Here is a 25,582-nt window from a genome sequence, read left to right as displayed (position 1 = left end):
GGATTTGGAGTAGGAAAAACCTGTCGTGATGTTTACAGGTCAGACCTGGAGTACGCAACTCTGTGCCGCGAGGTCTTCAGTTCGCAAACCCTGACATGCTTCGGCTATATGTGGCAGCCCCTGCATGGGCTGATGAAGCAAGCGGATCCTCTCATGCTCATTCTATTGACATATGAATTTGCTTTTAAGTCCGTCTAACTGATTTCAACAAAGATGACATCTGTTGGCCGGCGCTCGAGCTCCACGCGAGAGTGTTGTCTTATTTGCCTAGCTACAAATCTCCTTCACACACGTGGTAAACCGCAGCCCGCCCCGCGGTCAGGCGAGGTGTCTGTCTTAGGTTGGCAGAAATCTCACACGACTTGGTGATTGTGCCAGATCCTCCGGCTAAACAATCACGTCGTTTTGATGTGTTTTACATATATATCATAACTCAGATCACCATGGACATACAGTGAATACGGCCGATAACACCTCATAAGCTGATTCGAGTTAGAACATTCTTGCGAAATAGCTTCATTTTTTTCGTCCATTTTGAAAACAAAGATATATTCAAAACGCAAGACAGGCAACTGTGACCGTTATTTCCCCTACAGCGTCTACCGAGTTCCCAGAAACCCAATACATTTCTCTGTCAGCGCACTCTTTCTTCGCGGCGGAGGGATCTGTCGGTGCGGGAGTGCTGCGGCCCGGGTCAATGGCTATTTGCCTATGCTAAACATAGCTGAGAGAAGCTGGCTGCATAATCAAGCATGGAGCTTATGGATTAATTTACAATTCTGTGAGTATATATATACCTTCTTAAATTAGAAAGGTAGAGATTTATCTATTTCCTAAAGTGTTCAAATGATCCTGGTTGAATACACAGCCATTTCCCATAGTAATGCGCATAGCAGACGACTACGGCTTGATATGGCAGATATCCCATGGCATCGCAGACAATATCTGTGAGCACAGGCGAAATCGAACATTCTGTACGCGCGGCATTCACATATATTTACACAATTTGAGAGAAATGGCGGTGTTTTGATGATTTTTACTGAGTATTATACCGTTATTGTGGGAGAACGGGGGATGTAGGGTCTGTGTATTTACATACTTAGGACACGGCCGAATGATCACAGTAACAATGACTGAATGGGTGCAGCACGCGCGGTGCGACATTGTTGCAACATACATCATTGTTTACATTGTTAGATGACGGATATGGAGATGCGATATATTTCTTATAGCATGTTTTATATTTGCTTGGGTATGACAGCTCTTTACACTCTCTAGGGGGCCATTTGGTATGTAATCATTCGACATCTATGTTGTAAGTATGGTGCTAGTCAGCGATCTAGCGGGGGTCTTTGTTATCGCTACACAGAGAGGGTTTGCATGACAGACTCATTACACTAGCCTCAACGTATAGATTACTCGTGTATCAGCCGTACCCAAGAACTCTGAAAATACTTTTTGTAGTGCACATATCTATGTCTTATCTATGTTTTATGAGAATGGTATGTGTGTTATTGGCTGAGATATATTATCTCGCAGTTCCATCCTGTTCTTCACATTCTCGTCTGTTTGACAGTGTGTTGTGTTACCAAAACATTCTATCACATATCTGGTGGTGTAACTTAGGCATTCATTACATATCACATAGCAAGAGCAGGATATTGTATATCTGATGGTAAGCAGTACATATCACATGCTACAACCTAGATATGGTATATCTGAGGGTATGACCTAAGTGTTCATTACATATCAGACCTGTGAAGATCCGGGGTAGAATAAGTCTTCAGCAACCAATTCTTGACGTAAAAGGCGATTATGCTTATGCCTCGGAAGAGGCGACTAACGGGATCAGGTGGTCAGGCTTGGTTGATGCATGTCATTGTATTCCGACTGCGTGGAACGATGCTCATGATATAAATCACTGCATTGTCTGGTTCAGACTCGATTATTTACAGACCACAGTCATATAGCTGGAATATTCCTGAGTGTGGTGTTAAACAACAAACAAACAAAACAAAAGACAAATCACATGCTAAACCTAGATGTATATAAAGCTGATGGTATAACCTACAGATATTCATTACATATGATACAGCCTAGATGTGGATCCATTGGTATGACCTAGGTATTTTTTATGTATATAAATGTGTCTATATCATGTATGCTTAAACCTAGATATGTTATGTCAGATGGTATGGCCGAGGTATTCATTATTTATTACACCCTGCAACCTAGATATCATATATCTGATGGTATAACGGAGGTATTCATTACATATCACATGCTGCAACCATGATGTGGTATATCTAATGATATAACCTAAGTGTTCATTATGTATCAAATGAACAAACTAGATATGGTATATCTGATGGTAAAACCCAGGTGCTCATTTTGTTTCAAATGATGCAACCTATATGTGGTATATCTAATGGTATGACCTAGGTGTTCATTTTGTTTCAAATGATGCAACCTATATGTGGTATATCTAATGGTATGACCTAGGTGTTCATTTTGTTTCAAATGATGCAACCTATATGTGGTATATCTAATGGTATGACCTAGGTGTTCATTTTGTTTCAAATGATGCAACCTATATATGGTATATCTGATGGTATGACCTATGTATTCATTGTGTGTTACATGATACAACCTAGAAATTGTATATCTGATGGTATATATATGATGTATATATTCATTGTGTGTCACATGATACAACCTAGGTATTGAATATCTGATGGTATAACCTAGGTATTCATTGTGTGTCACATGATGCAGCCTAGATATTGAATATCTGATGGTATAACCTAGGTGTTCCTTGTGTGTCACATGATACAGCCTAGATGTGGTATAACTGATGGTATAACCTATGTATTCATTGTGTGTCACATGATACAACCTAGATGTGGTATAACTGATGGTATTACCTTGGTATTCATTATGTGTCACATGATACAGCCTAGAAATTATGTATGCCAGATGGAAAACACTACAGAGGCAAATACAAGATTTTGAAAATGTGTTTGCACAAAGCTACATGTCTGAAGTTAAACAAGTAATGTGTCAGAAAAAGAGGGGGTGCAACTGCAAGTGTGTTGGATCTGCCAGTGACCTAGGTATTCATGACCTTGAATACAGCATATATTATTCATTTTTTGTTTCAACAAAATCTGTAAATGTGCTGTCGTGTTGCTAGATCTTCTTGTCCATCACTTGATTGTCCGACTTGTTTACAAACTGCTGTCACATGGAAGGAGTTACTGGTGTGTGGCGTCAGGCTACAAGCAGACACTTATCTTTATTCTGCACTGGTAGGGAAGGACATGCTTACCCTTTTCGTGCGTACCTAGGGTCATCGCTGATTTTTACTGTGAGACCCGTGAAGATCCGGGGTAGAAATACTAGAATAGGTCTTCAGCAACCCATGCTTGCTGTAAAAGCCGACTATGCTTGTCGTAAGACAGAACTAATGGGATTGGGTGGTCAGGCTCTCTGACTTTGTTGATGCATGTCATCGTATCCCAATTGTGTGGATCGATAGTCATGACATCAATCACTGGATTGTTCCATCACAACTATTTTGTCCCTCCTCCAGGTTATACTCTACTGATAACTACTCTTGATCTTCCTCCAGATCATACTATCCTTACAACTATTCTTGTTCTTCCCCCCAGGTCATGCTCTCCCTACAACTACTTTTGTTCCTCCTCCAGGTCAAGCTCTCCTCAAAACTATTCTTGTTTCTCCTCCAGATCATGCTCTCATCACAGCTCTTCTTGTTACTCCTACCGGTCACACTATCCTCACAACTATTGTTGTCCACATCCAAATCATGCTATCCTCACAACTATTGTTGTTCCTACTCCAGATCATGTTAACCTCACAACTATTCTTGTTCCTCCCTGAGGAGTTCGGGTTGCCTCATGATTAAGGCGTTCACTCTTCACCCCGAAGACCCGGGTTTGATAGATACAATGTACGAAGCCCATTTCTGGCGTCTTCCCCTCCCCCACCCCAGCCCTCCCTCCGTGATATTGCTTGAATATTGCTAAAAGTGGTGTAAAACTATTGTTTTCCTCATCCTAATCTTACTATCATCACAACTATTCTTGTTCCTCCTCCAGGTCATGCTCTCCTCACAGCTGCTATTGAACTCACCCTGCTCTTGTTACTAGGTGAGGTTGTCATGGAATTATCAGGAGTAGCTGAAGGGATTACCATCCTGACTCAGCAAACATTGTGTTTGTAGGAGAATACAAGTGTTTATCTCTGGCTGCACAGGCAGATCTTTAATTTGTTAATGTAGGGCCATCATGACACACTGAACCTTGGTAGTTATATCTATTACTGGTAATAATGCCTTGATTTGACAGTTGATGTGTATTTTCTCTACCCACAGATGACAATGGACTGAGCTACACACAAGTGATATATTATGAAGAGGAACTATGGAACCAGTCTATTTGATGCATTGGGAGGGTAGGATAAGCTGAGGGATTTGAAGGAATGAGATAAGGTAATAGTCCATCTCTAAAGTAATGACATATATGTAAGCATTTTGTTTATGACATGTACAGGATGTTATATCTATGTTATGACATGTACAGGATGTTATATCTATGTTATGACATGCACAATGATGTACAGGGTGTTATATCTATGCTACAACATGTACAGGGTGTTATATCTATGTATGTTATGACATGTCCACAGTGTTATATCTATGTTATTACATGTACAGGGTGTTATATCTATGTTATGTTTTGTTTGTTTGTTGTTTAACACCACACTCAGCAATATTCCAGCTATATGATGGCAGTCTATAAATAATCAAGTCTGGACCAGACAATCCAGTGATTGACATAATGAGCATCAATCCATGCAATTGGGATACGATGACATGCATCAACCAAGTCAGCGAGTCTGACCACCCAATCCCATTAGTCGCCTCTAGCATAGTCACCTTTGACAGCAAGCATGGGTAGCTGAAGACCTATTCTACCCCGGATCTTCACAGGTTTACCTATGTTATGACATGTTCAGGGTGTTATATGTATGTTGTAATACCAGTATCTGCTCACATGCAGCTTATTTGTTCCCCAACCAGTAGATCTGTATGAATTCCAGTTATTATTCTTGTCTCCCCGGGGAGTATACAAGCCAAGCTGCTTACGGATGTGAGAGGGTTTCACATCCACCACCACCTCCACCTCCACCTCCAAATCCACATCAACCTCCACCTCCACATCAACCTCCATATCCACCTCCACATCCACATCCACCTCCACATCCACATCCACCTCCACCTCCACATCAACATCAACCTCCACATCAACCTCCACCTCCACATTAACCTCCACAACCACAACCACATCAACATCAACATCCACATCCACATCCACATCCACCTCAACCTCCAACTCCAACTCCAACTCCAACTCCACATCCACATCCAGCTCCACATCAATCTCCACATCAACCTCCACATCCAAATCCACCTCCAGCTCCACATCACATCCACATCAACCTCCACATCCACATCAACCTCCACATCCACATCCACATCAACCTCCACATCAACATCCACATCCACATCCGCATCCACCTCTACATCCACCTCCAGCTCCACATCCACATCCAGCTCCACATCTACATCCACATCCACCTCCACCTCCACCTCCACATCAACCTCCACCTCCACATCCACATCCACCTCCAGCTCCACATCCACATCAACCTCCACATAAACCTCCACATCAACATCCACATCCACATCCACATCCACATCCACATCAACCTCCACATCCACATCCAGCTCCACGTCCACATCCACATACACCTCCACATCCACCTCCACATCCAGCTCCACATCAACCTCCACATCAACCTCCAGCTCCACATCCACCTCCACCTCCACATCAACCTCCACATCCACATCCACCTCCACATCAACCACCACCTCCACCTCCACATCCACCTCACATCCACATCCACCCCCACCTCCACCTCCACATCCACCTCCAGCTCCACCTCCAGCTCAACATCCACATCCACATCCACCTCCACCTCCACATCCACCTCCATGTCCACATCAAACTCCACATCAACCTCCACATCCACATCCACATCCACATCCACCCCCACATCCACCTCCACCTCACATATTGATAATGATTCCCAGCTGTCTGAACTGAGTCACTTGCTGAGTGTGACACCACACGTTTTGACACTTTTGTTTCAAGTTTATCATGTGTTTATGAACATATTTGTGTTTCATAATATATATACACAGTGTTATATCTGTGTTATGTTATGATGTATACAGGAATGTTATATGCTTATATATCTCCTCTCACTATAATCCTCCAGAACATTTGTAAGATTGTGTATTCGACCCATCATGCACTAGTTATGCAGGAAGTTGTGTCAAGGTTCAACTGATCGTCACTGTATTGTTATACATAATCATTGTGAAACAGAATTGTATCTGACATTTATCATCATATGGGTGAGGAATGGATTTCTGCAAATAATTGAACTAATTCTCTCTGTTAGATACTCTTGTCGCCTGTTGGCCATGACAGAAACTGGGCGTACGGAGGTGTTGACATGAATGTGTAGTTGTTTATTGGAAAGTGATGCCATTTGATATATCATGTATATCATTCTTGTAGGGTTTATCATGTTTATCAGTTTTTACAAAAGGATAATCAAACTTATTCACATTGTCCTCACCTTTTCACTCTGTGTGATGTGCTTACTGCAAATGGTTGGTTGGTTGGTTGTTTTATGCCGCACTCAGCAATATTCCAGCTATGTGACGTCTGTCTGTAAATAATTGAGTCTGGACCAGACAATCCAGTGTTAATATCATGAGCATCGATCCACGCAATTGGGAACGATGACATGCTTTAACCAAGTCAGCGAGCCTAACCACCCAATCCCATTAGTCGCCTCTTATGAGGTGTAAGCATAATCGCCTTTTACGGCAAGCATGGGTTGCTGAAGACCTATTCTATCAGATGGATGTCAGGACGTAACACTGTATATAATAGGTGCAAAAATGCGGAAGACCAAGATGCGTATCAAGTCAAGGTCAAGAGAAGAAGTTTGTATGCTGGTATTATACATATCTCAATCAGCAAGAATAACAACCCAAACACCAGCAACTGAATTAGTATTTCAGATGAGGGAGAAAATGGCAACAGACTGTTTCATCCTTGTTACCTGTTTTGAGTCCACCTTTGTTACCTGTTTTGAGTCCATCCTTGTTACCTGTTTTGAGTCCATCCTTGTTACCTGTTTTGAGTCCACCATTGTTACCTGTTTTGAGTCCACCATTGTTACCTGTTTTAAGTCCACCATTGTTACCTGTTTTGAGTCCACCATTGTTACCTGTTTTGAGTCCATCCTTGTTACCTGTTTTGAGTCCATCCTTGTTACCTGTTTTGAGTCCATCCTTGTTACCTGTTTTGAGTCCACCATTGTTACCTGTTTTGAGTCCATCCTTGTTACCTGTTTTGAGTCCATCCTTGTTACCTGTTTTGAGTCAACCATTGTTACCTAGCTGTTTTGAGTCCACCATTGTTACCTGTTTTGAGTCCACCATTGTTACCTGTTTTGAGTCCACCATTGTTACCTGTTTTGAGTCCATCCTTGTTACCTGTTTTGAGTCCATCCTTGTTACCTGTTTTGAGTCAACCATTGTTACCTGTTTTGAGTCCATCCTTGTTACCTGTTTTGAGTCAACCATTGTTACCTGTTTTGAGTCCATCCTTGTTACCTGTTTTGAGTCAACCATTGTTACCTGTTTTGAGTCCATCCTTGTTACCTGTTTTGAGTCCACCATTGTTACCTGTTTTGAGTCCACCATTGTTACCTAGCTGTTTTGAGTCCACCATTGTTACCTGTTTTAAGTCCACCATTGTTACCTGTTTTGAGTCCACCATTGTTACCTGTTTTGAGTCCATCCTTGTTACCTGTTTTGAGTCCATCCTTGTTACCTGTTTTGAGTCCATCCTTGTTACCTGTTTTGAGTCCACCATTGTTACCTGTTTTGAGTCCATCCTTGTTACCTGTTTTGAGTCCATCCTTGTTACCTGTTTTGAGTCCACCATTGTTACCTGTTTTGAGTCCATCCTTGTTACCTGTTTTGAGTCCACCACTGCTACCTGTTTTGAGTCCATCCTTGTTACCTGTTTTGAGTCCACCATTGTTACCTGTTTTGAGTCCATAACAAAAGGAAACAGAGAAGCCAAAATGGTCCCTAACAGACTTTCAGGAACCTTTCAAACCTTTCAACTCCATTCATCACTGTTTAGATTTGGGTTATTTTTTCGCTAAGAAATTTAAAAATAAGTAGATTGTTTTGCCGCGTATTGCTAAACAGGTCCATATGGAACATGAATCATGGTGAAGTCCATTTATTGTGGTGCATCAGAGTTCTGGTGTATCGGTTCACCCTTTACACAGATGTTGGGTTATAACACGCCATTCGCTCTCTCACTCTGTGTGATACGGGTTTAATCCACACAGATGTGAGGATATAAGTTATAACACCGCATTCTCTTTCTTTTCGCTCTGTGTGATACAAGTTTATTGCACAAGGAGGTCAGGATATAACGCAGTTACCGCTCTCTCGATCAGTGTGATACAGGTTTACTGCACATGGATGTGAGGGTATAACAGCGATCACTCTCTCACTCTGTGTGATACAGATTTACTCGGATGTGAGGGAGTTAGGCAGAACAATTGTCCCCACATGACTTCCTGGCTTGTAATGGGATTGCAGTGGTTGACATTTCAAGATTGGGATTAAACTGCGTGTGATGTTGCCTGGCATTTGATTTGGTGCATTTGAGTTATTTCTGATCTTAGCATCAGCTTCTGTCAAACAGATGTTGTTGAGCCCTGGACCTTGCTATTTCCTGCTGTGTCTCATTTTGTCTAGTTATGCGGTCCCCAAGGAAGCAAGCAGTGAGAACGTATATGCCCTCCTGTATGATGTGTGATATATCCCGTACCATTTCTGTCTCTCTCTATATATATATGTATATACACTGTATCACCCTTATCCCCACTGTGTCTCACTTTACCTGATGTATCTGCTATATCTAACATATCTTTCTCCATCCCAATATTTCCCTCAATATTTCCACATATCTTGCATCATACCACCCTGTCCCACCATGTCTTGCTCTACCGTTGATATAACACCTCAGTAGATGTCATAACATTGCTATATAATATATGGATCACCCATGCCCAGACGTGTGATATATCTATGTTATAGCACAGACTGTTCCTTAGTTATGGTTCCTTATTTTGTTTCAGATGGTGAGATGATGCATCAAGGATTTGAGCAGAGTAATGTCTGCGTGTTCCGAGTTTACCCAGAATGCTTGGCGCCGTGACCTTTGTGCCAACTGCCAACGAGCACGTGCAGACCACGCCGGAGATCTCCTCCGAAGCAACTCCGCCAAGTCCTCCCCGGTTCCCAGCAAACGCACATCGGTCATCCTCAAGGCCACCTCGCAGCACATAAATGGGGTCAAAGTTGAACCCGGTGATTGTATCACAATAACCACAGCGGACATAGAGAATGCTAACTCGGAGCTGAACAAGAACGATAGGAACAGTTCCCGCGAGAAGACACGGTTCAAGAACAATGAAAACCACAATAGTAACCTGCTACAAGATGAGAACAGACCCAGAGTAGTCCGGCTTGTTGGTAGTCAGGGCAACAGGTCAAATCCAGGGAAGGGTGTGTTGGTGAAGTCAGTCACCCGCCGCCAGAGTCGCGGCGGACACGTTGTGTTCACAGAAGCTGAACCAGACGTGATTGGTTACGACGGTGGATTAGATAACCTCCTTGACGATGAAGTCGACTCTCAAGGTGAAGGTCACTCATCCAGTGATGAGATGTCCTTCACTGAGGAAGAGAAACAGAATGCTCTGCTGGCACTTGAAAACATGATCTGGAATGCTGACATCCGAAATCTTAAAGGTAAGACACCCCCATCTTCTGCCCTAGGCAACATGCCCTAATCCCTTATCAGATATCCTCCAGCAGGCCCCCCAGGGGTGGTCGGATAGCCCAGTGGTTAAAGCGTTCCCTCGTCAAGCCGAAGACCTGGGTTCGATTCCTGACATGTGTCCACAATGTGTGAAGACCATTTCTGGTGGCCCCCACCGTGATATTGCTGGAATATTGCTTAAAGCGGCGTAAAACCAAACTCACTCACTCACTCACTCCAGCAGGCCCCACCCACGTTCCCACCTCTTCCCTCTTTGGTTTCTGTTCTGTCTGGGTGTCATGTTTGCCAATATTGGAGGCAGCCAAAAGCATTTGAAATTATCTTTTATCAAATAACTATTAACTGTGTATATTAGTTGAATCTGTGCTTTAGTTTTGTTACTTGTGACTCGAGCAATGATGCAATTTATGTTACTAGATTATATAGGTATATCCTTGCTTATCCTTTAAACATTGTCAACTAAAATAAAGTACTCATTACATTAATATTTATGTATTTCAGTTCATTGTCAACTTTAGAAGGAAGTATTTGCGAGTACAATTATTAGCAGACATGTTTTCCAAGATCAGCTGTTATTTTTGTGTCTACAGATGTGAAGTAATAGAATTTAGTCGCCACAAGATAGTTTTCAAGGTAGTCTTTTGGCTACCTCTGAATTTTAGACAGTAGCCAAACTGAAATTTAGGTCGCATTGGCTCCCGTTTTAGTCGAAACCTTGAGGCCTGGTATGAAAGGGCTGACAAATATTCTTGTGGAATGGTTACTGATTGAATAGAATAACGTGTGCTGCTGTCTCTATTCATTCTCGACTGCCTCCGTGGTCCAGTGGTAGAGCGTCCGCCCGGAGAGCGTAAGGTCCGGGGTTTTATCCCCGGCTGCCTCATACCAAACGACGTTAAAAGATGGTACTTGTTGTTACCCTGTCTGGCGCTCGGCATTAAGGGGCTAAAACAAGGACTGGTCGGCTCGGAGTCAGTATACTGTGTCTGAGTTGGGTAGTCATGTTAAACTGCAGCATGGCATCTCAGTGGGCTAGCACTATAAATCGGAATCAGTCCGGACTAGTACAAGCAGCCACACACACAAACACACATGCATGCACGTCGCTCTATAAGTGCAATAATCTTGGACGCGACGTTAAACCCCATTTCACCTCACCTCACCTCTATTCATTCTCTGTGTGTCATAGTACAACATTAGTAATATAATGTTGCGACATGCTATCAGGAATATATATATTGAATGTGCACCAAACCACACACGACCCCTACCCAACCAGGTGCCAAGTCCCCTCCTCCCAACAAGCGACCAAACCACAATTTACCCCAACCCCCTCAGACCAGACCAAAACTCCCATCAAAGCCCCGTGGCACTAGTTCGGGACGGTTTTCAGCAGGAGCTAAATGTGTCCCAAGAAAATGGCCTCTTCCTCAAACATCCACTTGTACGTCATGAATATGTGACAGTGATCATGCAAATCTTTGTTGCCAGATTCTGCTGCCAGCAAAAAGGGGCCCAGACCTGCCTCCAGCAAGGAGTTCGAAGACCTTGACCTTCAGCTACTGTGTCGACCTGACCGGTTCCACACCCTCCGAGACTGTGATGCTTCCTTCAAACATGGGACATTTCCAGTGCGCACCAAGCCGAGCCTGTCCAAGCTGTCCGTGGAGGAACTGTTCAACTCGGACATAGAGCTGCACCGGATTGCGGACACTATGTGTGATCGGGCAGATAGTGAATCCTCGGGGTCAGAGCAGTACAAGCAGACAAGTGTAGATAGACTGAAGTCGCTGACCGCGTCCTCTGCCTCCTCGTCAGACAGCGACAGTAAAGGATCAGATGACAAGAAGTCAATTTCTGTGGATGTGGAAGAAGAAAGTGATGTAACAATGCCATATAAAATAGTGAACATTATTCCAAAACACACTCCAAAGCCGTACGTAGTTCCAAAGGAGAACTCTAAGTCGTACACTCTGGACGATATTGAGGAGTGTCTGTATGGATCTCAGTACGAATCCACCTCCGGACCCGAGCCCAAACAAGAAGTGCTTTCTTCCGGGAAGGAGGAAGAATTGAGCTCTTCTGTGAAAGAGGAACAGAAGAAGAAGGATGGCAACACCTCCTTCTCGGACACAGACAGCACTATTGCTGGACTAGAGGTGGTTGAGCTGCTTAATGATGTGTTGGCTAGCTATGGTGAGATTGAGAGTAAATACAGTGACTTTAGATACAGCCCTCGCCAGCCATTAATAGAGGTGAAGGCTGGCAGCAATGAAGGGGAATCTGGTGCTAAAGATACCGACAGCAATACTGACTCTCGCAAGGACAAGTTGAAAAAGAATGCTGACTTCGAGAAGCGAATGGCTTCTGTGGCGGCCAACCTTGACCTACAGAAGTCACGGAAATCTCGTCAGGCTCCACGACCTCCGAGTTCTCCTCCCCCAGAACCGCAGGTCTCGCCCACACGAAAACTAGCTAATCAGACGGAGCCGAACTTTAAGATGGTGACTGTGGGGAAGTCAATTGTGACTCCTCCACAGCTGGAACCCCTTATAGCACCGAAGGCCGTGAGTGAACCTAGTCTCGGCCTGGATGACCAAGATGACCTTCGGGTCACGTGCAAGGCGGCAGATATTGGGAAGGCAAAACGGGGCTTTACTTCCTTCTTTAGGAACATTCTGCGTCGTGGGCGGGACTCCTCGGAACTCTCGGTTGAAAACAGCAATCCCGATATTACCTTCGCGAAGCCGGACACCAAAACTGACGTGATGTCCTCATCTATGATAGAGATCAGAGACATAAAGGAGGATCAGCCACCGGCCTCCCCGGCGGAGAAGAGAACTGCAAAGTTTTCTCCGCAGCCCAAATTCCGAGTGTTGCCCCCAGCAACCCCTCCCCCAATGAGCCCGCCTGTCACCTCCTCCTCCAGCCCTGCACTGGACCACAAGAGCTCCATGGAGGACCGCTTCGATGGTGCTATGCCAAAAGCTGCTCCCAGCTCCCCATTACAACATAAAAAGGGAATATCTAGTCCGAAACTAAGAATGAAGAGAGACATGGAGAAATCCTCCCCAATCATGCAGAGAGCAGCTGCCACCAAAGAGGATACCACAGTCCTGCCGCAACTTCCAGCCAACCCCCCCTCCACTAAACCCAAGACAGACTTCACCTCCCATACCCTCCCCCGTGACCATGGAAAGTCTCGGGACACCACCTCCTCTTCCACCTCCACCTCCACCTTGTCAAGGTCACATCAGTCCTCCACATCCTCCCCCAACCCCAAACCCATTCCCCCACAGGTGCCCCCGACCCAACCAGGTGCCAAGCCCCCTCCCCCCCAACACGGGACCAAACCACAGGTGCCTCCCAACCCACCACAGACCAAACCACAACTCCCATCCAAGCCTCCTGGGTCGGGCGGGGAAGAGTCTGGGGTTGTTGTCCGAAGGAGACCGAAGAGTCCCAAGAAGGGGGCTCCCCCTCAGCCGCCCACTCGTACGTCAGTTCCTGCTCGGATGACGGACACACGGAATCCAGATTTTGCTCGTGAGTTGGAGCGAAGGTTGAGTCGGTCGACCGAAGGTGCGTCATCTATACGAGACAGGAAGTCGTCCACCCAGGGGCCACCGTCGCCAACATCGCCTGTTCCAGAGCTTGACGAATCCATGCCCACCTCCCCCACAACCCTGGATAAGCCGGAGGAAATCAAGAAGGTAGGAATCCGACTGTATATAAATATGATGGACAATACTGAACACAGTTATTTCTTGTTTTATATACTGACACAAACAGTTTCTCCACCCCTCAGGAGGTAGGATGGGCTGGTAGTAAGCTGTAGGACAATCTGGACACTGTTATTTCTTGTCATTTCAAGCTTAACAATGTGATATTTGGTGAATTATATTCAACAGTTATAATCAACAGTTATATTCAACTGTTATATTCAACAGTTATAATGAACAGTTATATTCAACTGTTATATTCAATGGTTATGTTCAACAGTTGTGTTCAACATTTGTGTTCAACAGTTATATTCAACAGTTATATTCAACTGTTATATTCAATGGTTATGTTCAACGGTTATGTTCAACAGTTATAATCAACAGTTATATTCAGCTGTTATGTTCAATGGTTTTGTTCAACAGTTATATTCAATAATTATGTTCAACAGTTATATTCAATAGGTATGTTCAATAGTTCAACATTTATATTCAATAGTTATGTTCAACAGTTATATTCAATAGTCATGTTCAACTGTTATATTCAACAGTCATATTCAACAGTTATGTTCAATAGTTATGTTCAACAGTTATATTCAATAGTTATGTTCAACAGTTATATTCAACAGTCATATTCAACTGTTATGTTCACCAGTTGTAATCAACAGTTATGTTCAACTGTTATATTCAATAGTTAAGTTCAACTGTTATATTCAATGGTTATGTTCAACAGTTATATTCAATAGTTATGTTCAACTGTTATGTTCAATAGTTATGTTCAACAGTTATATTCAATAGTTATGTTCAACTGTTATATTCAATAGTTATGTTCAACAGTTATAATCAACAGTTATATTCAAGTGTTATATTCAGGGGTTATGTTCAACAGTTATGTTCAACAGTTATATTCAAGTGTTATATTCAGGGGTTATGTTCAACAGTTATGTTCAACAGTTATATTCAATAGTTATGTTCAACAGTTATATTCAATAGTAATGTTCAACCGTTATATTCAACAGTCATATTCAACTGTTATATTCAATAGTTATGTTCAAAAGTTATATTCAATAGTTATGTTCAACAGTTATATTCAACAGTCATATTCAACTGTTATATTCAGTAGTTATGTTGAACAGTTAAATTCAACAGTTATGTTCAATTGTTATATTCAATAGTTATGTTCAACAGTTATATTCAACAGTTATGTTCAACAGTTACATTCAACAGTCATATTCAACAGTCATATTTAATTGTTATATTCAACTGTCATGTTCAATAGTTATATTCAACAGTTATGTTCAACAGTTACATTCAACAGTCATATTCAACAGTCATATTCAATTGTTATATTCAACTGTCATGTTCAATAGTTATGTTCAACAGTTATATTCAACAGTCATATGCAACAGTTATATTCAATAGTTATGTTCAGTAGTTATATTCAGTCCCAGTATATCACAATATTGCCTCTTAGATGGTCATTTTCTTGAGGAAAGAGTGTCCGCTAGCCTATATCCAACTCAAGTGTTCAACCTTGCCCTTTCAAGCCAACTTTTCTTGGCTCAATTGCGGTGCCTCCCCATGTAGAGCATGAGTTGTGCCTCTTGTGATGAAGTGGGCGGTCGGGTATCCTTGATTAAAGCGTTCGCTCGTCACACTGAAGACCCGGTTTCGATTCCTGACATAGGTACAATGTGTGAAGCCCATTTCTAGTGTCCCCCGTGATGTTGCAGGAATATTGCTAAAAGCGGCATAAAACCAAACTCTCTCACTCACTTACTTGTAATGAAGATGCGACATCCAATCAGATCACTGTTGTTGGAATGGCTTAGATGGGATGCAGGAAGTGGTATGGGCTTAATGGCTGGTTGAATTCAAAGTAGACACTCAGTGTCATCATTCTCAATAATGACACTGTCCACGATCACCAATACTGACACGGTATTCATTATATAAGATATCATTATCACTTGAACCACATCTATTAAATGTATTATCAAAGGAAAAGTGACGTATGCTTACCCTTAAATTACGTATTGGAGAACTGGGAATTATGCATAACACAGGAAGGAGGGATGACATCAATAAGACACTCAGGTTTTGTCCATTGTGCAAGTTAAGGGCAGCTAAAAATTAAATTCATTTAATTCTTGTTTGCCCTATTTATGAAGATATTCGCTCAAAATTGTTCCCATATTTAGACGTTATTACTGATAATAATTGTAAAGATATACTAGTTAGAATGTTTAAATATTCTGTCTTGAGAACTTAGCCCTGTCGTCTAAGGCGCCGCGATTTGCTGTGCAGAGTTGTGTCCCTTGGACATGCTAGAAACCTATGATTGTGGGTTCGAATCCCGGTTCGCCCCGATTATGTTTCTAGGTTTGTCAGCACCATACCCGTGCTCGTGGGTTTCACCGAAGTGGTAAACGTCTGAGATCTGCATCACTTCGGGCTTTCCTCCCACATTAAGCTGACACGCCGCGATATAACTGGAATACTGTTAAAAGTGGCGTTAAACCCAACTCACTCACTCACTCTTACCTGTAAATATTATTCCATGCAGCACTTGAAACTAAATTGTATATATCTGTAAATGGGCCAGAGGCCTTATTACCGAATAAACTCATTGAATACCTATGCTAACTGATCCCAATACAATTTCTTGGCCATTCAGAATGAAGATGACTCACCACGGGAGAAGATCGACACAATGCGTGAGAAGATCGACACAACGCGTGATAAGATCGACACAACGCGGGAGAAAATCGACTCGCCGCGGGAGAAGATTGAGCTGCCGACCGCTGCTCCGATGAGTAGAAAGAGTTTCCTGGGCAAGTTGGGCAACAAGAAGGTCCGTGCCCCGCAGCCCCCGGCGTCCGTGAAGCGAGCCAAGTCCATCACCGAGTCCACTCTGCCGCGCACCAACAAACAGAAGAAGATCAACGCTGCCGACATATCGGGGCCTGTGGTATGCAGAGCTTTACCTGGCTCAGTTATGTTGGGGTCCAGGGACTCTTTAATTGTACCAGGTTAAAAACTGGGGTTCCAAGCTACAGAATAGGGTCTAGGGCTGGGACGGGTAACTCGGGTACCTGGATCGGGTGGGTACTGAGTAGGACCCGGGTACCCACAGGACTACCCGGACTCGTGGTTAGTCACGTGATATATTGTTTAATGACAAAAATTATCTAGAACTCTATGGTTACACTACAAGTCCCTTCTGACTTTTCACATCTTTGAATAAAGATACAACCATGTGTAACATAAGTCATCTTCAGTGTATGCATGACCAGATCATTTAATACATGTATCTAAATTCATTTTGCAAGTGCTGTCATTAAAAAAAAACACTCAGATATTTTGTATCTCTTGAGACCTACAGTGGGTACCCGGGTGGGGTCGGGTAATAGGAGGGTGGGTACCCGGGTAGTAAATTTGAACTCTTCCCAGCCCTAATAGGGTCCCAGACGAATGTCAATAATGTAATGCAGCACTCTACCACAGAGCTCCAGATAACTTTTTGAGCAATTGAGTTTTAGATGCATATAACAGTTCTAAATATATAGGCTTGACTCGGAAAGTAAATTGGTGTTTAGAAAAATCAGCTCTTTTGTACACACGCTGAAAAAGCTTCATAGGGTATTTACGTGTGCTGTTTTTATACATTTGAGTTTTTCATTTAATGCATGCATTTTTGTATGCAAGTTAATTGAAAGTTATTGGGTTTTGAATATTTTGGGGGGGTATTTTACGCAAATATGCAGCTTATTTTTAGCTCTGTACCAGAAGTAATGTATGTTTGCACATACTCTGAGACTGTTTAAAACAGAGTTCCCAAAGCGATAGCCCGAGAAGGTCATTAACCTTTTGACTGAGTATTATTTTTTTTAAATGATTAAGTACAGAAATTAATTGTAAGTGGTATAAAATTATGAAATAGTAGCATTCATTGCTAAGCATGCATTAAGCATTCGACTGTGTGTTATCATTTTTAAATGATTACATATGGAAATAAATTTTAAGTGGTATCAAATTATGAAATAGCAGCATTCATTGCTAAGCATGCATTAAGCATTCGACTGTGTTATCATTTTTAAATGATTACATATGGAAATAAATTTTAAGTGGTATCAAATTATGAAATAGCAGCATTCATTGCTAAGCATGCATTAAGCATTCGACTGTGTTATCATTTTTAAATGATTACATATGGAAATAAATTTTAAGTGGTATCAAATTATGAAATAGCAGCATTCATTGCTAAGCATGCATTAAGCATTCGACTGTGTTATCATTTTTAAATGATTACATATGGAAATAAATTTTAAGTGGTATCAAATTATGAAATAGCAGCATTCATTGCTAAGCATGCATTAAGCATTCGACTGTGTTATCATTTTTAAATGATTACATACAGAAATTAATTGTAAGTGGTATCAAATTATGAAATAGCAGCATTCATTACTAAACATGTCATTTCCTCTCAAATGGTTGGAACACATGCATATACAGTAAACTACAGTTAAAACAAACTCAATTGGACCACTAATTTTAGTTTGTAAAACTGTAGTTTGTTATAAGCATATATACACCATCTATGGACCAAAAGGCAGGGACCAAAAATTATGTTTGTAACATCCGTCAGTTTATTATGAGTGTGGGGGCGGTCGGGTAGCCTAGTGTTTAAAGCGTTAGTTCGTCACGCCGAAGACCCGGGTTCGATTCCCGACATGGGCACAATGTGTGAAGCCCATTTCTGGTGTCTCCGCCGTGATATTGCTGGAATATTGCTAAAAGCGGCGTAAAACCATACTCACTCACTCACTGTTATGAGAGTGTTCATTATAAACATATTTTACTGTAATACGGAAAGCATATACCTCACTTCATAATATCATGAGTCTTTGTATACATAGAAACTCTTCTAGGTGTTTCAGTGGATCCAGATATGACTAAGGGAAGCAACTATGCACAGTAAATTGTTTCTAAATGCAGGGATTTTCTAGACCTGCTTAAGAGCTGATATTTTGCCGCTGCAAGTAAATATTTACAAATTGGATTTAAACACTTCCCACTGTATCAGTTATGACTTAGTGGAAGTGACCGTTATTTCATTGATAATGCCAATTCAAAGGAAGAGGCTTCAGTGCTAAGTTTACCATTATTGCATTAAAGGCAATGTTGAGATTCCAATTTAGAAAAGAAGAACTTGAGATTAATTCCAAATTTTGAACAAAGTAGCAATTTTTTCTCAATTTGACTGGCAAGGGCACTTAGTTTTGAATCCTAGATAAATCCCTCAGATGTTCGGAGTTGTACTTCTGTTTCAGCTGGTGACTGACATGACGAACACGAAGATCCTGGAGAACCGGCGGAACACTATCTCACTAGGTGATGACCCGGCTTTTGCCTCGGGTTTGATGTTCAGTAAGGAGTTCAGTTTCTCACAGCTCGTTCTCCCGTAGTTTTTAGGGATAGACAAACCCCTGACTTGCTGTGGATGATCAGTAGAACAAAGTGACATCCTTATTATACTTATGGATACTTGTCCTTTATATACAAGCATGCTGATAGATTCCTCTGTGTACCAGCATGCCAAAAAGATTCAGTAGACATTGTCCTCTGTTTACAAGCATGGTTGATAAATTTTGTCCTTTATATTCCATCATAACCGATAGCTTAAGTAGACATTGTCCTCTGTTTACAAGCATGGTTGATAAATTTTGTCCTTTATATTCCATCATAACTGATAGCTAAAGTATACATTTTCCTCTGTTTACAAGCATGGTTCATAAATTTTGTCCTTTATATTCCATCATAACTGATAGTTAAAGTAAACATTGTCCTCTGTTTACAAGCATAGTTGATACATTTTGTCATTTATATTCCATCATAACCGATAAATGAAGTTAACATTATCCTATGTTTACAAGCTCGGTTGATAAATTTTGTCCTCTTAACTCCATGATAACTGATAGATGAGTAGACATTGTTTACTGTATACAAGCATGGTTGATAAATATGGTTAAATTTTGCTATATGCAGTAGTTCGTATATTATGTACCAACATACCAACTATGTATTACATCTGCCATAATCTTGCACAGTACCATTTTCATCCTCGGTATATATGATATTAATGATCCGGAAACTCACTTTGCTAATAATCTCCATGGAGATATGACACTTTAGGTGAGGTGAGGTGAAATGGGGTTTAACGTCGCGTCCAAGACTATTGCACTTATATAGCGACACATGTACGTGTGTGTGTTTGTGTGGTTGCTTGTACCAGTCCGAACTTATGCCGATTTATAGTGCTAGCTCACTGAGATACCATGCCGCAGTTTAACATGAACACCCCACTCAGACATTGTATCCTGACTCCGAGCCGACCAGTCCTTGTTTTAGCCCCTTAATGCCGAGCGCCAGACAGGGTAACAACAAGTACCATCTTTTAACGTCTTTTGGTATGACACGGTCAGGGATCGAACCCTGGACCTTCCGCTCTCCGGGCGGACGCTCTACCACTAGACCACGGAGGCGGTCACATATGACACTGTAACACAACTCATATTGATAGTATTTTTGGATACGCCCATTTCCATGACCTTGCTTATGATAATGTGAGAAACTGATCATCCCGAGCAATCATCCCATTATTTGTCGTATTTCTGTTATATTTTGAATGTACAATCTATCTAAGAAGCATATGTTGAATTATTAAATTATGAAATAACAATCACTGTGTAAAATAAATCATTACTAAATTTTCCAATTACCACATGAATCTTTTCAAGACATGATCATTTCCCATTACAATTTTTATAATGGTTAATCTATGATATTCGGATCTGTGAAACAAGTAATTTCATTGGTGTAGGATAATGTGTGATAACTGCTCATATATAACTGAAGTCTACATCTCACATATCGTACCAACATGCTGGTGTGTATTGCTAAACAGGTGGGCCAATGTCATCATCAGTAGTCATGGACAAGGAGTTTGAGGATCTGAAACCTGATGCTCTCTCCCCCTTAGGCTCTCTGGAGAACCTCTATGAGGCAATCCTGCCGAAGTTTGGAGGTCGTCACGTCTATGATCCCATTACTGGCAGTACTGTGACAACAATTTGTCCGAACATTCCAGTTGAAGGTTACCTTGAGCCTGTGCCACCGGTCACTGCCACGTCTGGGACTGCAGCCAATCTCATGACCTCAAGTATGTGTGCGTTGCCATCGACGATGACCTCAAGCATGATGGGGATGACCTCCAGCATGGTGGCGATGCCGTCAACAATTGAGGAAGAGGATAGCCTGGGTGATCCATTTGATGAAGATGCTGACATGGATGATTCAAGACAGATGCTTCTCGCCTCACAGCCCATATATGAGGAAATCAACGGCTACAACAGGGTCATTGATGATGATGCTACATCCATGGTGTCTACTCTGTCCCAGGTATCACAGACCACTGAGACCGACTTCCTCGCCCCTCCCGACCCCGCAGGTCGCTCCCAGTCTAGGGAAACTGTCTCCTCGGAGTCCGACACGACGTCCACTTGCAGTACCCTCTCCAGGCCTAAACCTGCCCCCAGACGGAAACCCAAGAAAGGTGACCGGTCTTCCTCCGAGCAATACGTGGCAATGAACCGACCAAATGCGTCAGTTACGTTGCGAGAGGACAAGCTACGAGACCTGCACAGTCGCCTGACAACGATGATGTTGCAGAGCCTCCAGGACATCTACAGTCAGGTGGAACGGCTACTGTCACAGGAGAAACTGTCCCTGCCGGCACCCCACCAGCTCAAGTGGGGAGACTTCGACATCTACGGCCAGCCCCTGCATGCCTCAGAAAGATGTATCGTCTATAATGCAAAGTTCAAGGTCAACAACTCCCCATGCCAACTCATGGTAAGTTGTATGTTCTGATAGCATTGTTTCACGTTGTGTTGAATCTGGACAAGAAGTGGTCCCATGCACCTTGTACATGGCCCACCCACCCCCCCGCCCCCCAATGGAGGTTCAAGGTCAGAGTAGTCTTCCCCCCAGTACCTCAATCTGCCTCCCGTCTGGAGATTTTGGGTCAGAATAGGTCCCCAGTACCACAAGCTTATTTCCCCTGTGGAGATCCCGGGTCAGAATAGGTCCCCAGTACCTCATTCCATGCATTCCACATATACTTCATAACATAGATATGACACCCTGTATATATGTCATAATATAGATCCAACACCCTGTGCTTGTCACAATATAGGTATAACACCCTGAACATGACATAACATGGATATATGACAACCTGCACATCATGACCTAGATAAAACACCCTGTACATGTCATAACATAGATAGGGGCGGTTGGGTAGCCTAGTGGGTTTAAGCGTTCGCTCGTCACGCTGAAGACCTGGGTTTGATTCCTGACATGGGTACAATGTGTGAAGCCCATTTCTGGTGTCCCCAGCCGTGATATTGCTGGAATATTGCTAAAAGCGGCGTAAAACCATACTCTCTCACTCACTCATAACATAGATATAACACCCTGTATATGTTGTAACATAGATATAACACCATGTACATGTCATAAAATAGATATAACACCATGTACATGTTGAAACATAGATATAACACCATGTACAAGTCATAAAATAGATATAACACCATGTACATGTTGAAACATAGATATAACACCCCGTACATGTTGTAACATAGCTATAACACCATGTACATGTCATAAAATAGATATAACACCATGTACATGTTGAAACATAGATATAACACCATGTACATATCATAAAATAGAAATAACACTCCGTACATGTTGTAACATAGCTATAACACCATGTACCTGTAACACTACGTCATGTTTCAGCTCCTCCACTCACGCCCAGCAACAGAAAGCAGCACAGTGACTCATCCCAGCCTTCTGAAGCCAGCAGCTGTGTTCGCAGACACCATCCCCTTCTCCTTCCTCACAGAGGAGTTCATCAAGACAAGTCAGCTGGTCCAGAATTCTGTGTATGACAGCAGTCTGGCTAAGTGTTTCTGTGCGGTAGGCAGCTTTGACATCATTGAGAGTCTGGACAGTCACCTGTCCCTGCTGAGGGAGACCTTGACCCACAATGCTGAAGTCTACATGAACGTCATCCTCTCCATGGCACTGCAACTGCTCAGCGCCATGTCGCACTGCTTAGACCAGGGGTACACTGTCACCGAGACAGACTTCCGGGACATTTTCCTTGTAACACGCAGCGACCTTCGGGGCAAGGTCATCACCTTCTTGCCACGGCAACGATCACATGACGTCCACCAGGGTGAGGCCATGTGTCGATTCCTGGACAAGTTGCTGGACGATGCAATGACGGAACACCGAGCGGAGACAGAGAGCCCAGATACCCTAGACACAGTTGATACGTTGCAGGGAATGTTGCAGCCAAGGAAGGTGGAGTGTCTGGCACAGGTTCGCTCTGTCGTGGAGTACCTTCTATGGGGGCCGAGTAGGACTGACCCGAGCCAGACTGAACCTGGGCGGTCTGAACCTTCTGACAGCCCTGAGGACATGGAACAGGACCTGTCTCTCTGGCTTGAGAAAGAGAGAGCAGATCTTGTCACCAAGTTCGCCAAAAGTGTTTCTGGCTTTGTCAATGGTGTTTCACTGGAGGAATACTACTGCTTGAAGTTTTTGTTGAAATCTAGTCCGACTAGCTTAGCGGACAGTGCCAGAAGACTTGCTCTGGAGTGTTAGATGTTGGTGAGGCTGTAACATACAGCGGCGTTGCCATAGGGACAGGAGTTGTAGATGTTGTTGAGACTGGTGTAACAGAGTGGCTACAGGGACAGAACTTGGTGCCATTGCTCTTGAGTTATATTAACTTCTGGGAGAGCCAGCTCACATATGTTGCTGACTAGTAGTTGGGGAAATACATTTAAATAGTGCTACAAATTGACATGCTGTATTATTAATAATTTTCACTTCAATTATCTGTCTTCTAAAATTTATTCTAGTGTAGACATGACCTTCACCTTGTAACTGTCATTGTCAGTATTGACGATGTGTAACTATGCTTATGTGTGCACTGAGATTTCTGATCGTGAGTTAGATAGCAATCCTCCGCTGCCGTCACTCTAGTGAACGTAGGCAGACCTGTTGACTCCCTTGCTGTGATATTGTCTCTCTCGTTTCTGCACGGTCTACAGCAACTACGCCGTTTCCTTGATAAGTAGATTATGTTATCTAGTGTGTTCAAATTAAGAAAATCAAAGGGCCCTGTACAACCCAAATGTTTAAAATCAAAGATTGGGCATCCCTAGATTTAAGTACGACAGCAGAGAGCCTTAAGGACTGCAGGTGTCCCCTTGATATCTAAGACTCTATTGCGTATGCCACGCCCCCTTGGTATGTTCCTCTGTCATTGGGCCAGCATGCTATTGGCTGGTCCAGTTGCACCCAATCTTATTAAAATCAGATATTAGTTCTTGCTACCACTAAACAAAGATCTGAGGACATCACATTACGGGTCACGTCAGACCGACCAATGGAGTGACCAATCAGAAGTCAGCTTTCTCGTGCTTTAAGGCACTATTTTCAAATTGGCGACAACGCTTCGAAACATATTTTGACAAATTCTTGATTAAAAATTTGAAACCTGAACAAAAAAACATTCTGGAATCGCTAATAGATGGTCTAGATTGTATGGATTCAGTCGTTAAACCTGTAACTATCGTTCGGAACACCCCGTGTTAACATTTTCATGGATGCATGATTAGAAATCACATTCCAACTGTCACTTTCATGATCTAGTAAGCGTTGCTCTGATTGGTCGGATGAAAGGTCATTCTGACGTGACCTCTATTGGGATGTCCTTAGAACTTTGTTTAGCGGTAGCGAGAACTAAGGTCTGATTTTAATGAGTTTGAGTTGCACCATCAGTGAGCGAATGTGATGATCATTTAGCGATTAAAAGTGGAAGATCTTTAGGACAAAATTTGGGTTATGAAGCTTTTGGCCTTTAATGTGCTACTTAGCTAATCATTATGTGACTTCAGAGCCATTCCAGGTTGACATCATAGGATCAGTGGGGGTGGACCGAAAGGATATCATGTAACATTGTCTGTTGTTACATTGAAAGTGATGATCAAATTAACTATTACTGGCGACCAGCGTTATGAAAGTACATTGAAAGTGATGATCAAATTAACTATTACTGGCGACCAGCGTTATGAAAGTTCTTATTTATTCGTTACATTATTCACGAAAAGCATTTCTAGTTGGCATTATCCACAACAATTAGTTTCGTGTTCATCAGTTACGTCGTTTAGTCACTCACCTTATCTCCACAGCTGGGCTTGTCTCCATTGTCTGGTGTCATTGTCTTCGTCTGGTGTGAGGTGGAATATTGGATAAGGACATCCTAAGTAGTAACATTCTACCATGACAGTGAAGAATGCTTGATTCTGATTGAAGATTAAAAACAGGTATCTAACTCAATTCGATACCTCAAAATTAACATGCCTTTTTGACACAAAAATATTGCTTATAAAAGCATTGGCATGTTGATAGCATACACGGTGCATATAACAAAAGCTGTCGTTATGCCATTAGAATTGTATCAAGTACTTGGGTCCAAATGAAAATAAGACTCTTATTATAAGAGGTATGTAATCTACAGTTAGACTACCTCAAATTTTATACCACAGTAGTTTATCTCGTACTTGAAGTTGATTATTATACAATGGATACAAGCCTGTCAATGCTGGAGTTCCATCTGCAAAGTGTCGTAATCTCGTATTCAATCGTGGTCCAATATTAACTGTGTTCTTTACTGTTTCTGTA

The 25,582-nt window shown here is 42.4% G+C and overlaps 1 protein-coding gene across 3 annotated transcripts; it reads left to right on the top strand.

The window, feature by feature from the left end:
* The first annotated feature begins 668 nt into the window (after window positions 1-668).
* Window positions 669-25,381, top strand: LOC139461110 (uncharacterized). 3 transcript variants are annotated; one of them, XM_071242644.1, is made up of 8 exons: window positions 669-781; window positions 4,397-4,513; window positions 9,331-10,003; window positions 11,526-13,747; window positions 16,431-16,724; window positions 19,087-19,147; window positions 20,721-21,667; window positions 22,622-25,381. In XM_071242644.1, exons 3-8 carry the CDS (start codon window positions 9,367-9,369, stop codon window positions 23,492-23,494), a joined length of 5,034 nt encoding a protein of 1,677 aa, XP_071098745.1. In that variant the 5' UTR covers window positions 669-781; window positions 4,397-4,513; window positions 9,331-9,366; the 3' UTR covers window positions 23,495-25,381. The 3 variants fall into 3 exon arrangements, with proteins under 3 accessions (XP_071098745.1, XP_071098746.1, XP_071098744.1); XM_071242645.1 differs by having other exon boundaries at window positions 19,087-19,183; window positions 20,796-21,667; XM_071242643.1 differs by having other exon boundaries at window positions 19,087-19,183.
* Window positions 25,382-25,582: the final 201 nt, after the last annotated feature.

This window comes from Haliotis cracherodii, unplaced genomic scaffold, assembly GCF_022045235.1.
Source record: "Haliotis cracherodii isolate W230 unplaced genomic scaffold, xgHalCrac1.p SCAF_14, whole genome shotgun sequence".
NCBI lineage: Eukaryota > Metazoa > Mollusca > Gastropoda > Lepetellida > Haliotidae > Haliotis > Haliotis cracherodii.
The sequence above is the reverse complement of the archived record's forward strand: the minus strand, read 5'-3'. Positions and strand labels throughout refer to the sequence as shown.